Source organism: Cydia pomonella, chromosome 1 (genome assembly GCF_033807575.1).
Source record: "Cydia pomonella isolate Wapato2018A chromosome 1, ilCydPomo1, whole genome shotgun sequence".
Taxonomy (NCBI): domain Eukaryota; kingdom Metazoa; phylum Arthropoda; class Insecta; order Lepidoptera; family Tortricidae; genus Cydia; species Cydia pomonella.
Window position 1 is genome coordinate 36,196,162 of NC_084703.1, and position 13,765 is coordinate 36,209,926.

At 36.9% G+C, this 13,765-nt stretch overlaps 1 protein-coding gene and 1 non-coding gene across 3 annotated transcripts in view; both read right to left on the reverse strand.

The window, feature by feature from the left end:
* Nucleotides 1-1,280: 1,280 nt before the first annotated feature.
* The window catches only part of LOC133521577 (AP-3 complex subunit delta), a 32,213-nt gene continuing 19,728 nt past the window's right edge, over nt 1,281-13,765 (reverse strand). For both annotated transcript variants that reach the window (XM_061856622.1, XM_061856615.1), the window contains exons 15-18: nt 9,510-9,639; nt 8,896-9,148; nt 2,574-2,947; nt 1,281-1,600 (exon numbers count right to left, since the gene is read on the reverse strand). In XM_061856622.1, the coding sequence (XP_061712606.1) occupies nt 1,530-1,600; nt 2,574-2,947; nt 8,896-9,148; nt 9,510-9,639 (828 nt within the window). In that variant the 3' untranslated portion in view covers nt 1,281-1,529. The remainder of the gene's footprint in view (nt 1,601-2,573; nt 2,948-8,895; nt 9,149-9,509; nt 9,640-13,765) is intronic.
* Trnad-auc (transfer RNA aspartic acid (anticodon AUC)) lies at nt 3,345-3,417 on the reverse strand. Its single transcript has one exon. It is a non-coding gene; the product is annotated as a tRNA-Asp (tRNA).

Below are 13,765 nucleotides of genomic sequence, written 5' to 3' on the forward strand. Positions count from 1 at the left end.
GGACGGACGGACAGACGGAGATGGCGAAACTATAAGGGTTTCTAGGTGACTACGAAACCCTAAAAAGGCAAAGTTCGATTATCTCGAAACCTACGAGTTTTTTATTAGACCTATAAGTGCATTTTCAAGACCAGCCATTAGTTACTGGCCACCCAGTATACAGTCGCTATATATCGGAGCAGCCGAGGTTCTCAAAAATATCTGAACACGCACTCTAACGCCTTGACAATAGAGGCGTGTTCAGATATTTGTGAGCACCGTGGCTGCTCGGATATATCAGATGGCGACTGTAAATGTGTCGCGTTCAGTATGGAACAAACGATGGCCAATGATAGTAGGCCCATTAAGAATAGGCGAAAATTAAGAATGCGGGACAAATCGGTAGCTCTAAAGAGGAAATACCAACTGAGCCTCTCTGAATCTGAGAAGATTTGAGAATTTCAGGTAAATATCTCCGTCGCGCTGGGGCGGCTGCTAAAATGAGTGCGATAAGGACAACTGCAGCTCAAGCGAAAAATCTTGCGTAAAAATCTCACGAGATCGAGGTTTCTTTGTCGATATTTTCCTCCTTGAATTTTAACCAATCGCAACGAAATTTTGCGAAAACAATGAGAAAGAAATTATGTGTCTGACCGATTTGATTTTTGCGTTTGTTTCCGATTAAGTATGCTAGGCGTCTGTTTACGATGCATTTATTTTGCCGTTTTAGCGCTTTTTTGTAGGAAGGGAAAAACCTTGCTCATATAAAAACAAGAAATACAAATTAAGTTAAACGTACAGACACAGGTATGTACAGTCAAAGAATTTAATTTCCTACCCATTTCGTACCTTGTCACAGTGACAATAGTATGAGGTCTCTAGGTCTGAGGTCTGTGACAAGGTACGAAATGGGTAGGAAATTAAATTCCTTGACCGTACTGCTAACTAATGTTGAACTAATATAAAAATATTCATCTAGGGCCAAAAGCCAGAGGAAAATATTGAGAACTTTTGTATCGGAAAATTACCACTGTTTTCTCTTAAGGTCCTTAGTTTGATACATAGTGAACGCGACACCGTGTAAACTCCTCTTTGACGTTTAAATGATATACTCATCGGTAACAAAATCCTGCCAGTGAAACATCTATGTATAGTTGTGATTCGTAATTGTATCAACACAGTGTGAAGAAACTACGTCGATTGTGTGTAATTATGTATAAGCGTTTTTTTTATTAAATCTTTTAAGTAGGAAGGGAAAAACCTAATACGCATATAAATACTTTTAATAAATTTGTACACGATTATAAGTTTCTTTTTATTTTCTTTTATTTGCAACTACAGACTTATATAAATGTTACTTACATAAATGGACATGTTTACTTCTAAATATTAATGAAAACAATGCCGTATATATATACTAACAATAATAAAATTATTACTTAATTGTTCAACTCAACATTGCACTGAAACATAGCATGAGTAATATGACAAGAATCAAGGACATATTTCCTAAAGGTAGCGCAGGTAGGTATGCCGTCCTAAACAGGTTTCTATAGAACTTCTTTGCTAGGTGTAGAAATTCCTAATGCTTCTTCATAACCCATTTTCGTTTCATGGTTATCTGAAAAAAAAAAAAAAATTGGTGATTATTATCTACGATTTTGCTGAATTAATAGGGAGTATTACTGCAATGTTCTGACGCCAGAGTGCAGCACTAGCATCTATCATAAACCATAGAGTAACTTATATGTACATACTATGCCTTAAACTGTTTTTTGACAAGTTTTTACAGATGATATGACATTGTTGCACAATGGCGGTTTGTTTACAAAGGGCCTACCGGGAAACGCGAAAATATTTTTTTTTGTTATCTACCTCTTTAACGCTCGAATATGCAAGAGTGATAGGGAGGTCAGATAACGAAATTTCGATTTTCATGTTTCGTGGTAGACCCTCAGATTGTGATGGATTGTGGTAGTGGCGCCCCCTAAGCAGAGTTTCGCGGAATATTCCCTATTATTACACACTTATTTAGCTTCACTGCGTATATTTATTTCCAGTACATATGGTGCTACTTTACCGCACTAGTGCGAAAATTAGCACTTTACGTAACTGAGTCGAAAATTTAAAGTGCCATATGTATTGTAAAACGTAGTACGATACATGTGCGAATAGGTAATTCGCAACTCATGTCGATTTAAAACACTCCCCTCAGTCGTGCTTTAATTTATCCCCACTTGTTGCGAGTTTCCATTACTTCCTGATATTTGAATCAGTTGAAATTTGGAGTACTTCTGTAATTTAGATGAGAATGGAATAATACGCTAACATGGAGCTACTCTGATGATGCAGCCGGAAGGTAGCCAAAGGAACTCCTCGAGGGAAGAATACAAATATATGTTTAGGCTCATTAGAAAGGTCTCGATCAGTACTTGATGGAAATACATATAAGAAGTATATTCAAGTAATTCATGAATAAAAGTGTTTGCCACAAAAACTTTATTTTGAGAGCAACTTTTATCTCTTTGACACTCACAAGATTAAATATGGGTTTATAAGAAACCAAGCCTAAGCCAATATGACATGTTGATTACCTTTTTTAGAGGATCTCTTCTTAGATTCCTTGTCTCTCGTCTCCTTCTTCGCCTTCTTGTGATTTTCAGTCTTGTTAGTTTTGTCGCGCTCGCCGGCGCCGCTATTGGTCTTCGACCGCTTCTTCTCTTTTCCCTTTATGTTATCTATGAGTGCATCTTCTGGTGCTACGTATTTATCCAGGTCAGGTATAATTAAGTCGCCTTCTTTGGTGTGTTTGTTCTTTTTCTCCTTCTTCTTCTTTTGAGATTTCTCAGTGGCGTTCTTTTCGGATTTGGCTTTCTTAGTTTCTTTTGTCTTTTTGTTAAGAAGGCCGGTCTCTGGTGAGGGATACTGATGTATTCTAGAAGTAAGTAGCTCGTCATCGCGTAGAGGTCTGAAAGAAAGTATACATGATATCAAGATTGCTCATCTGATTCCTTTACAGTGTAGAGTACCGATGCGATAGGATAGCCACATTACAGTTCCATGTGCAAGTTCACGGTTCTATTCCATTCGTTTTATGTTACTAATGTTAACATTAAATGGATCGATTGTCGTTTTACTTTTAGGCTACGTTTTTTTTTCATAGGCAACGGAGACTGCTTACCATTAGGCGGGCCGTATGCTTGTTTGCGACTGACGTAGTATAAAAAAACGTGTTGACGCAGTATTTTTTACGTCTTTAGAAGTTTGTGCTTAATTTGGGAGAAATTCAGGGATCAGTCAGCATCAGATCATTTTAGTATAAAAGAGCAACTAAGCTTAGAATGAATTTAAAAGTGGAAAAATACTGTCTTGGGTGAGACTTGAACTCACGGCCTCTGGATTGATACTCCAGCGCTCTGCCATCTGAGCCACCAAGACCTCATCCATAGGCAGCAAATTTTTCCACCATGTGGGTCTAGGGGACCCTAGCGACATCTACCGTAAGAACGTTACACTTCTTAGAATCTTTCTTCTTTAAATTTATTCTAAGCTTAATAGCATCGTTCGCAGACGTTTCTGCTTGTTTGAAAATTAATTTAAGAGAGCAACTGCTCAGTTCAGATGTGTTCACATGTACGGAACGATCTTTATATTTCATATATAAACTAAAATAGAGTTGTAAAGTTAACAGCCGCTCTGGCTTTGTAAGTATAACTTAAGTGTTATACCTTGCGTTGTTGTATTTAACAATTAAAACAGGGCTTAATGGCGAAATAAGCCCGCGTAAGCAAGCGAAGCCGGACGTGTCCACAGTGCAGCTATTATTTAAAATATCAATAATTATCTTCTCAAGGAAAATTTGACTCTTAAGTATCAGTAATAGTGTACATGTTTTTGTGTGAGTGTTAAGGACTTACGACTATACGTTGCAGAGTTGTTTACTACTTAACGCGCTTGACGACAACATCGTGGTGATAGTGTGTTGAGCCTTAAGTGCATACAAATACGGACGAAAATATAAACTCAGTGCAATTATGAGTGTTATACTTCGATCGCCTAAAACTTCTATCAGTGGATCCCAACCCGACTTATCAAAACTAGAAGATGAAGGACCTTCAGATAAACCTCAAATAACGTTTAGAAAGCGTAAAGAACCCGACCCGGACTTATCCTTACGGGAAGACATTCAATGTCTCAGGAACGACATGAAAACGTTTTTGAATAGTTTTTCCACTTCCCAAAACGAGTTGATGAGTAAAATGCAGCAAGATATCGCGGAAATAAAGGATCAAATATGTGACATAAAGATTTCCACAAACAAAGTGATTGAAGAACAAAATAACCTAAAAATCGAATTGGACGTGGTAAAAACTCAGTGTGCTCAGAACGAAATTAGTATTAACTGTCTCCGAAGTGACATGAATATTGTAAAAAACTCACAGCCATCCTCGTCGCAGTCTTGTCCCTTGGTAGACTATGAAAAAGTTCTTACGGAGCTTCAGGATCGGACGCAAAGGCAGAAAAATATTATTATTATCGGTATTCCGGAGCTGAGCGCAGAAAACAAATCTGATAAAATAGACTACGACATAAACGAAGTACGGAAAATTATACAGACTGTAGACATGAACTGCCCCGAGCCGCTGAAATTGTATAGAATTGGCAAGCAAACCGGTGACAAGACAAGCCGCCCGATCAAAGTATGTTTTGAAACAAAGAAAATTGCCCTTAACATCCTACGTAAAAGGAGCAACATAAAAACTGGAATAAAAATATACGCAGATCAGACCTACAAACAACAACAATATTTAAAGTGTCTTCGGGAAGAACTATCACAGCGTCAGAAAAACGGTGAACAAAATCTAGTCATAAAATATATAAAAGGTAAACCGACGATTATAGAACAACCGCCAAAAAACTAACGGCTCCTCAAGTTCCAACGCCGATTAATACCTACAGTGACACATCGATCGAATCCGACAAAGTTAACTATTATATTCTCGACAAATACCAACAAATATCCTGTAACTCGCTTTCCCTTAACTTCCTTTATGCTAATGTGCGAAGCATAGTTGCACCAGGAAAGTTCGATGAGCTCCAGTGTATTCTAAAATGCATACCGAAAACAACACACCTAATTTTGCTTACTGAAACCTGGATTAAAACAGAAAATGAAGCCAAACTACTACAACTACCAGGATACTCCCATTACTTTAATACAAGAACTGACACCATAGGCGGTGGTGTATCAGTATTTATCCACAACAGTATTGATCACATTCCGACTTTTGAACAATACTCAGGAGGAAATAATTATCTATGGGTGTTACTAACCAAACTAAACATAAATATTGGAGTGGTATATAGGCCCGGTAGAACAAACTTTAGCGAATTTTTACCAACGCTTGAACAGCAACTTGAGCTACACAAGAGATCGATCGTATTTGGCGACTTTAATATCAACCTCCTATCACGTGACCAAACAACAACACAATATATTTCTACAGTCGAAGAATCCGGTTATTCCATCCTGAATAATATCGAAGAAAAGTACTGCACCCGTGAGGCGGCAACATGCAAGACGATCCTAGACCACGTCTACACCGACCTATTAGAAGATAACTTTAATTTCCATATCATAGACTCAGCAATGTCTGACCATAAACATATATACTTAGAGCTTTTAAAAAGATATCCAAAGCGAAAAACAAAATAAAATATGATGCAGTGGACTATGATAAACTCAACAAGATAATGTTAGATCAAAACTTCACAAACAAAGACCATGTTTACTCCAAACTAGAAGAGTACATCAAGATAGCCATAGAACGGTCGAAGACTGTAAAAACCAAAATACTGAACCTTCCGAAGGATGATTGGATTAACCGAGATATTATCTCGGCGATTAACACAAGAAACGAACTATGGCGAAAACTAAGGAAAGTACCTAACAACGAAGAAATACGTAAGAAATTTATACAGGAACGAAACAAATTAAAAGTCAATATCACCAAAGCTAAGAAAAAATATTACCATAGCGCATTTGCCAAGTGCAAAAGTGATCCAAAAAAAATGTGGAGTCTCATAAACGCGTTGTCCAAAAACAAAATTACATCAAATTACATTCCCCCTAAACTCCAGTATCAGGATAAGATAATTACAGACCCACAACAAATCTGCGAGTGCTTTAATGAATATTTTACAACTATTGGCTCTAATTTATGTAACGATATTCCAACTCAATTTAGACAAATAAATAATGTACTATTAAATATAAATACTAACTGTGCAAATGAGCTACAACAACTAAAACCAACTTCAGCTGATGAGGTATTAAAAATCATTTCTTGTCTGGACTCAAACGTAAGTGCCGGAGTGGACGGTATTAATACAAAGACCCTAAAATGCATTAAAAAATCAATAGTAAATGAACTAACAGATTGTATAAACACCTGCTTCACTAACGGCGAGTTTCCGGACTCTCTCAAGATCGCTAAAGTTTCGCCAATATACAAGTCTGGGTCGAAAATGGAGCCCGGAAACTACCGCCCAATCTCCGTTTTACCTACAATCTCCAAAATTTTCGAAAAAATTATTCATGACAGACTATTTAACTACCTAAATTCCATTCAATTCTTGTTTAAAAGACAGTATGGTTTCCGCCCAAAAAGTAATACATCTTCTGCTACTATAGACCTTATTACTAAACTAAAGAACAATATAGACTCAAAAAATATTGCATTAGGGGTTTTTATCGACCTGAAAAAGGCATTTGACACAGTCAGCCATCCTTTGCTTTTAAACAAATTAAAACAAATCGGAATAAAAAACAAGGCGTACAGCATTTTCGAGTCTTATCTTACAAATAGACATCAAATAGTTAAACTAGGCCAGTACGAAAGTTCCCCGCTGCCTATAAACTGTGGCGTACCACAAGGTTCTATCATAGGTCCCTTGCTCTTTTTAACATATATAAACAACTTACATGAAGCAGGACTTCAGGGCCATTTAACGTTATATGCGGATGACACTTGTTTGTTTTACTTTGGATCCTCGCTCTCCAGTATAATCCAACAAGCTCAGCAAGACCTAGACCTACTATTCAACTGGTTTCAAAGTAATTTATTAACTATTAACACCGCAAAAACGTGCTATGTTATCTTTTCCGCCAAAAATAAAAAAATTGAACAAAATTTACACTTATATATAAATGGCGAATTGTTGGAAAAGAGAAACCACGAAAAGTACCTTGGCTTGATCCTTGACAGTCAACTCACGTGGAAAGCACACATAGCTAAAACAAGACCTAAAATAACGTCATTAATAGCCGCTATGCGCAACATTTCAAACTGTCTTCCAAAACAAGTTCGTATTAACATCTACAATGCTCTAATTAAACCCCACCTGGAATATCTTGCTGAAATCTGGGGCAATGCAGCAATGTCCAACCTCAAAGATCTCCAGATTGCGCAAAACAAAGTTATTAAAGTACTATTCAATTACGACTATTTAACATCCACAAAAACACTGTATCAAAAAACAGGTCTCATGAATTTAAAACAAATTTATGTATATAAAACATGTCTCTTAATACGTAAGATACTGGATGGTACCATACATTCGGAAATTACCTTTAACACAAAAAGTAAATTCCAAAGAATGAAACTCAGGAACGCGGATCACTTAGCACTACGCTTCCCTAGAACCAGATACGGAACCCAAAATTTGATGCATGATGGTGCTAAATTATATAATAACCTACCTAAAACTCTAAAAGATACCAAAACATTTAAAACTTTCAAAAGTAAATTAAAATCACATGTTACAAACAATATCACATAACAAATAATCATAATCAAGTGCCATCTAAAACCTAAAATATCAGTAAAACAAAATAATAATAATAATAAATAAAATTTAAATTGTTAACACCTATTAAAATAAAATAACATCAATTACCTGCCTCTGTGATTGTATGCAGTTCATTTGTACGCTCTTTTTTTACTTATTTAATTCATAGATCCAAAAAGTAAAGTAAATTAACACTATTAAAATAAGCAAATAGAAAATATATCTACATAGAACGTAATATAACATTAATATATGCATAAAAAAAAAAAAAACATGCTTAAAATACTTAATTCATCTCAGTTAATACATATACACGGTTTTAAAGCATATATCTAAAAAGCATAAAATATAGTAATGTAATTAAAATATTATTAATAAATTATAATATATTTTTATTAACTCACACAAATACACATTTGTCAAAATATTGTCTTTTCTGTAACCAATAATTAACTACTGCTTAAAAGTCTCGTTTAACTGGCTCTGCAAACAAGTCTGGCATTCATAAGTCTCACAAAAAAGATACCCACATATGTTCCTATTACTAACCAATCAAATCTAAACCTTATATTCAAACCATAGGGTCGATTGCTAGTTTTATTTTTGTCTTTTACGAGTATCCTGTAATCATTAGTTTCTCAATGCAACTGTATTATTGTTAAACATTGTCATAATAAGTGCTTGTTTATTGCGTAACTTGTATTGTTTTTTTAAGTTAGCTATTTATAAGTTGTCTTTAAGTGAAATTTCTGTAATTTCTTAGACAACAATAAAGATTCTTTAAACCGAAATGGCACGTGGTCGTTCACCGCATGTCAACAATGTCCGTTGCCAGTGAGTTGACAGGCTAGATAGTGGGAGTTTTCGTAAACACCCCCCTTATTCATAAACGTGTACTTAAGTTACGATGCCGCTGCTAACCGTTTGTCCCTTTCCGTCATACGTCGGCAATACGTCGGAAAGGGACAAACGATGATCAGCGGCATCGTAACTTTAGTACACGTTTATGAATAAGGGGGTAAACGCTTCATAATGTGGAGTTTTAGAAGTAGCGTGTTGACTCACAAGTCAAGGTCCAGGTCAAGCGCGCGGTGGGGGTCGTCGGCGGGCGGCGCGGGCTCGTCGTCGGAGGGCGCCGCGCCCTCGGGCAGCTCCCCGCCCTCCGCCACCACGGGCCGCGCCGCGATCTCGCCCTCGCTCTCCGACTCGGAAGACTGCTCCTTTTTGCTCTTCCTCTTGCTGCTCGCTCGCTTCGACTTCTTGCTTTTCTTTGAACTCTCCCGCATTGACACGGTCAGGTAAGCGTCGGATCGCTTGGCTACAATATGAACATACCATAAGCTGAATTAGCAAAACGTCGATTATTCAGTAATATTGCAAATATCTGTATTTACTTTAAATACAGATATTTATAACTATATAATACAGACACAAACACAATACAATACAAAATACACAATACAGATATTTATATATATATATATATATATCTATAACTTTTATTTCCGAATAAAACAGTAAAGTAAAAGTATTTCAGAGTAGAAAGTATTTGTGATATTTATCAAGATTCAGTGTTCAGGATACCAGAGGTTTATTTCTGAAAGTGCTTGTAGCACCGCAGCAAGAGAGTATCGCGAGAGTCGCGAGCCGTCAGGCAGTAGTGTAATGGTGATACTGACCGCGCACCACGAGCGGCACCTCCAGCGCGATCTCCGCGACCGGCACGTCCTCCTGCTGGTAGGAGCGCGGCGAATCGTCCTTTAAGTAGTGCGGGTTGTTCGCCTGCTCCTGCCGCCGCGCTTCGCGTAACTGCAGGCAATATATTATTTAAATTTACTTTTTCATTAAACATTATTTTGCATTTTTTTATTGGGTATCACGAACTTTTGTAACGAAACAAAACAAATAACACTATACTCGCCAAAAGCGTTAATCATAAAGGTCTGTCAAATCAAATAAACCGTTGATAAATGATAATCCAGTGAAACCTCGATGACACGAATCTCAAGGGAACCTCGTGTTAACGAGGTTTTGTCTAATAGAGGGCATCGACTTTTTTTTATAGATCACTGTTGGTCTTAAAGAGATTTCGTGTTACAGAGGTAAGATGCATTAAACATTTGTATTGGAGAGCTGATTCTACAAACGAATACAGTCTTATTGTATTTTTCAAGTTACAGAGATTTGCTAGTAAAATAAATAACTTCGAAATATAGACGTAATAAAATGATACGTATAATTTTTCGAGTTATAAAGGTTAAATTTAATTTTTGAGATATGGAGGTAAAATTGTACATAATAATCATGAATACAAGTAGAATCGTTGATTACTTGGGGCCTAATGCGGTTAAATATTTCGAGTTACGGAGGCTTTAGACTGAAGGGAATGGCATTTTATTTTGTGTTAAAGAGATTCAAGTTATCGAGGTTTCACTGTATTGATAATATCCCTATTCGTCATTTTCGACAATATATAACAGAGGATTGTAAGAGGTTGTTAAGTTTTTACGAATAAGGGCTTTGTGCCTTAAATATAATCTGTGTTTTTTTTTCTTGATTACTTATAAAATAAAATTTTCACGCCACTGCTCTAAAATGTGGCAATAGATGGTCTAAATCTTGACTAGAAATTAGCGCTTAGTTGTACATCTAAACCGACAGTACAATAATGTTTTAGTTGTACTAGGTTCAACTACATTGTACTACACTTTTACTTTCCACTCACCATAGTTATAGGATTTTTTGTAGATGGACCATACGTGTGCGCCTATGAGGCACAGAACATAATACGCAAACGACGAATTTAAAAACGTTCTAACATTCTTAACAATATACCAAAATAAAAACGTACGTAAATTAGTTCATTGTTACCCATCAGGCGCCGGTGGGTAACAACAATACGTCTATCGTTTTGACGTGGCACTTGGGACTTTTTAGTAGAAGGCATCAATGAAAAGTAAGATTATGACAAGGACAAGCAATAACAACGCTTTCTCTGCTACTCCTACTGCAAGTTCCATAAGACCATCCCCTTCGGTCATTTTTGTTATTTTCCTTGTCATATCCACGTGATACTATACCATGCCAATCACTGATGAAATACAAATAGGCAAATACAAAATATGATAGATTTTTTTGTAATTTGTTGAGTCAATATGAATATAAGTTGTAAAAACAAAATAATGATGTACAAATAGTGTTAATACTTAATGTGCCTATGCTTACAGAAATTAAAGTGCAGTGAGATTGGTTGTATTGAATTTTGAGTTAAATACGAGTAAAGCAGGTAAGAATATGAATGTGTCGTTACTCGTGAAAGGATTTAAAAAATAAATAGCTACATAATTCATTTCCTCACAGTACTCGTGAAAAGCAGTTTGTAAAGACTCGGCCGAAAGTGCATTAGATGTACTCGTATCTTTGAAGGCCTCCCCTGAAGGTCGGCCCTCAAACTAACTCGTCTATCAATTGGCCACTTATATTTTAAGAATTTCTGACATTGCGCAATTAAACAACAAGCAATAAAAACTACCTGGCGAGTTTTAACGGTCCATTTTATCAATTCCCTCGTAGCTATGTTAAAACCTTAAAATGCGATTGCGATAACGGCAAACAGAATTTGTTCGCTGCTAGAGAAATAATTATGGCACTAACTACGACCCGCTACGAGTATGTACTTATGTGCTGTAGTTTGGATGTAGCCTACTTGATGCAAACCTAATCTTCCTTGATAACGGCATAGTGCTAGCGATACCACCTGTTAATTGCAAACACGAATATATGCTTTAATTTAAATATACTAACTCGATCGGTATAGTAGTCAAAACCAAGTAGTTGAGAACAAAAAGATACGCTCGTGTACAAAATTTTCCCGTAGACGAATTTAGCCCTGACCTTAAGGCAGCTGGCGGACCGGCGGCGATCACCGAACACTCCGAACAGCGACTACCTGAGGAAATTTTTTGTAATCTCGTAGAAAATGTACAAGATGGTGCTACATCCACAAGCATGTCTCATGTTTCATCGCTATACACTATAAACGAGGTCACGAGGGGTGACTATTCATCCTTCAAGGTCGACGTGCCGGCAGACAAAGTAGGTGTTGTAAGAAATCACAAGCACTGGCCGGCTGGAGTCTCTGTTAGGCACTTTAATTCGGTCGAGACAAAAAACTTCCTTGTGACCAGCAGCGGCCGACCGCCACGCTAACCAATTCACCAAAATCACTAAGTTTTAAGATTCTTCATCAAAATGTCCGATCTATTTGTGGTAAAACTGGGTTACTAGAGATATTACTACACCAAGAAAACCCTGATGTATTGGCCTGCAGTGAAACTTGGTGCAAAAAACTTGAAATCGAGAGAGTGAGGTTAGGTAGCTATCAACTAGCGGGGAGCTACTGTCGCTCGAACATCGAGCACGGCGGCGTGGCGCTGTACACACGTGATGATATTAGTTATCGTCAACGTAATGACCTGCAAAACCTTGCTGTCGAATTTCATTTTGAATTTACTGCCATAGAAATTTGTCAACTAAGATTAATTGTTATTGTTTTATATCGGACCGGAAACGGTGATTTTGACTTATATTTAAATAACTTGGAACTATTATTAGACAGACTTACTATAGAGAATAAAAGGTTCATTCTGGTCGGCGACCATAACGTCGATTTTATGTCAGATAACGTAATGAGGCGGCGGGTAGACGAGATCCTACAAAGCTATATGTGTAGAAATTGTGTTGAGTTTCCAACCCGTGTGTCCGCGCACAGTGCCAGTAGCATTGACTGCGGACTAGTGCCGCGCGACTGCGGGGACATTCTGGCTACGCCACTTGATACGCCCATTAGTGACCATAATGCACAAGTGTTTAACTTGCCCGCTACGGAAACTAAACAAAAAACCAGACCTAATAATTTTATCGAAAAAAGACTGTTTATTGATCAATCGTTTATTGCATTTTATGTTGACATTGAAAATTATAATTGGAATTTTGTATTTGATGACATGATCTCTATTAACGAAAAATTTAGTAAATTATTTAATGTATTACGATATTATATTGACATTCATTTTCCGATAAAAAAAGTATTGATAAAAAAACATAAACAAGTGCCATGGCTTACAGATTCCCTTTCGAAACTTATGCTAAACTATAATGATCTGACAGAAATAAAACGTCAATATCCGGAACTAACGAATATCTCTGAATGCATCAATAACCAAGCAGATCGCATCAAAGCTGAAACTCTTAGTGCTCGGCGAGAATACTATGCAAACCGAATAGTCAATAGTAAGAATCCGCCGAAGGAAATGTGGCGCGTAGTAAACGACGAAACGTCCACAAAACCTTCGGGGACTACCATCTTACTTAAAGATGAAAGTGGACACACTGTACCGCCTTGCAATGTACCAGAACACTTGAACCAACACTTTCTTACAATAGCTTCAAAATACAAAATTAACAATATAAGAAAATCGGACTCTGTACAGTACCTGCGAAATTACCTTGAAAATGCAGATATACCTAATTTTGTCCTCCCTACTATTACACTCACAGACTTAACTCAAACCCTGAGGTCTATGTTGAGAGCTCGGACCACCCTAGATGTATATGACATATCTCTGAACCTACTCGAGTGCATATGGCCGATTATTGCGGGGATACTATTAAAATTAATAAACACTATGTTCTCTTGCGGTGTGTACCCTGATGTACTGAAAAGCACTCGAGTATGTCCAGTTTATAAGGGAAAGGGCGAAAAAAGTTCTGTGGATAATTATAGACCAATAACTATTGTACCTAATATTTCAAAACTAATTGAATCAATATTATCAAAATGTTTAATGAACCATCTGGAGACAAATGACTTACTGACAGACAAACAATATGCATATAGGAAAAATAGGTCTACTACAACAGCTGCATTAAAAAT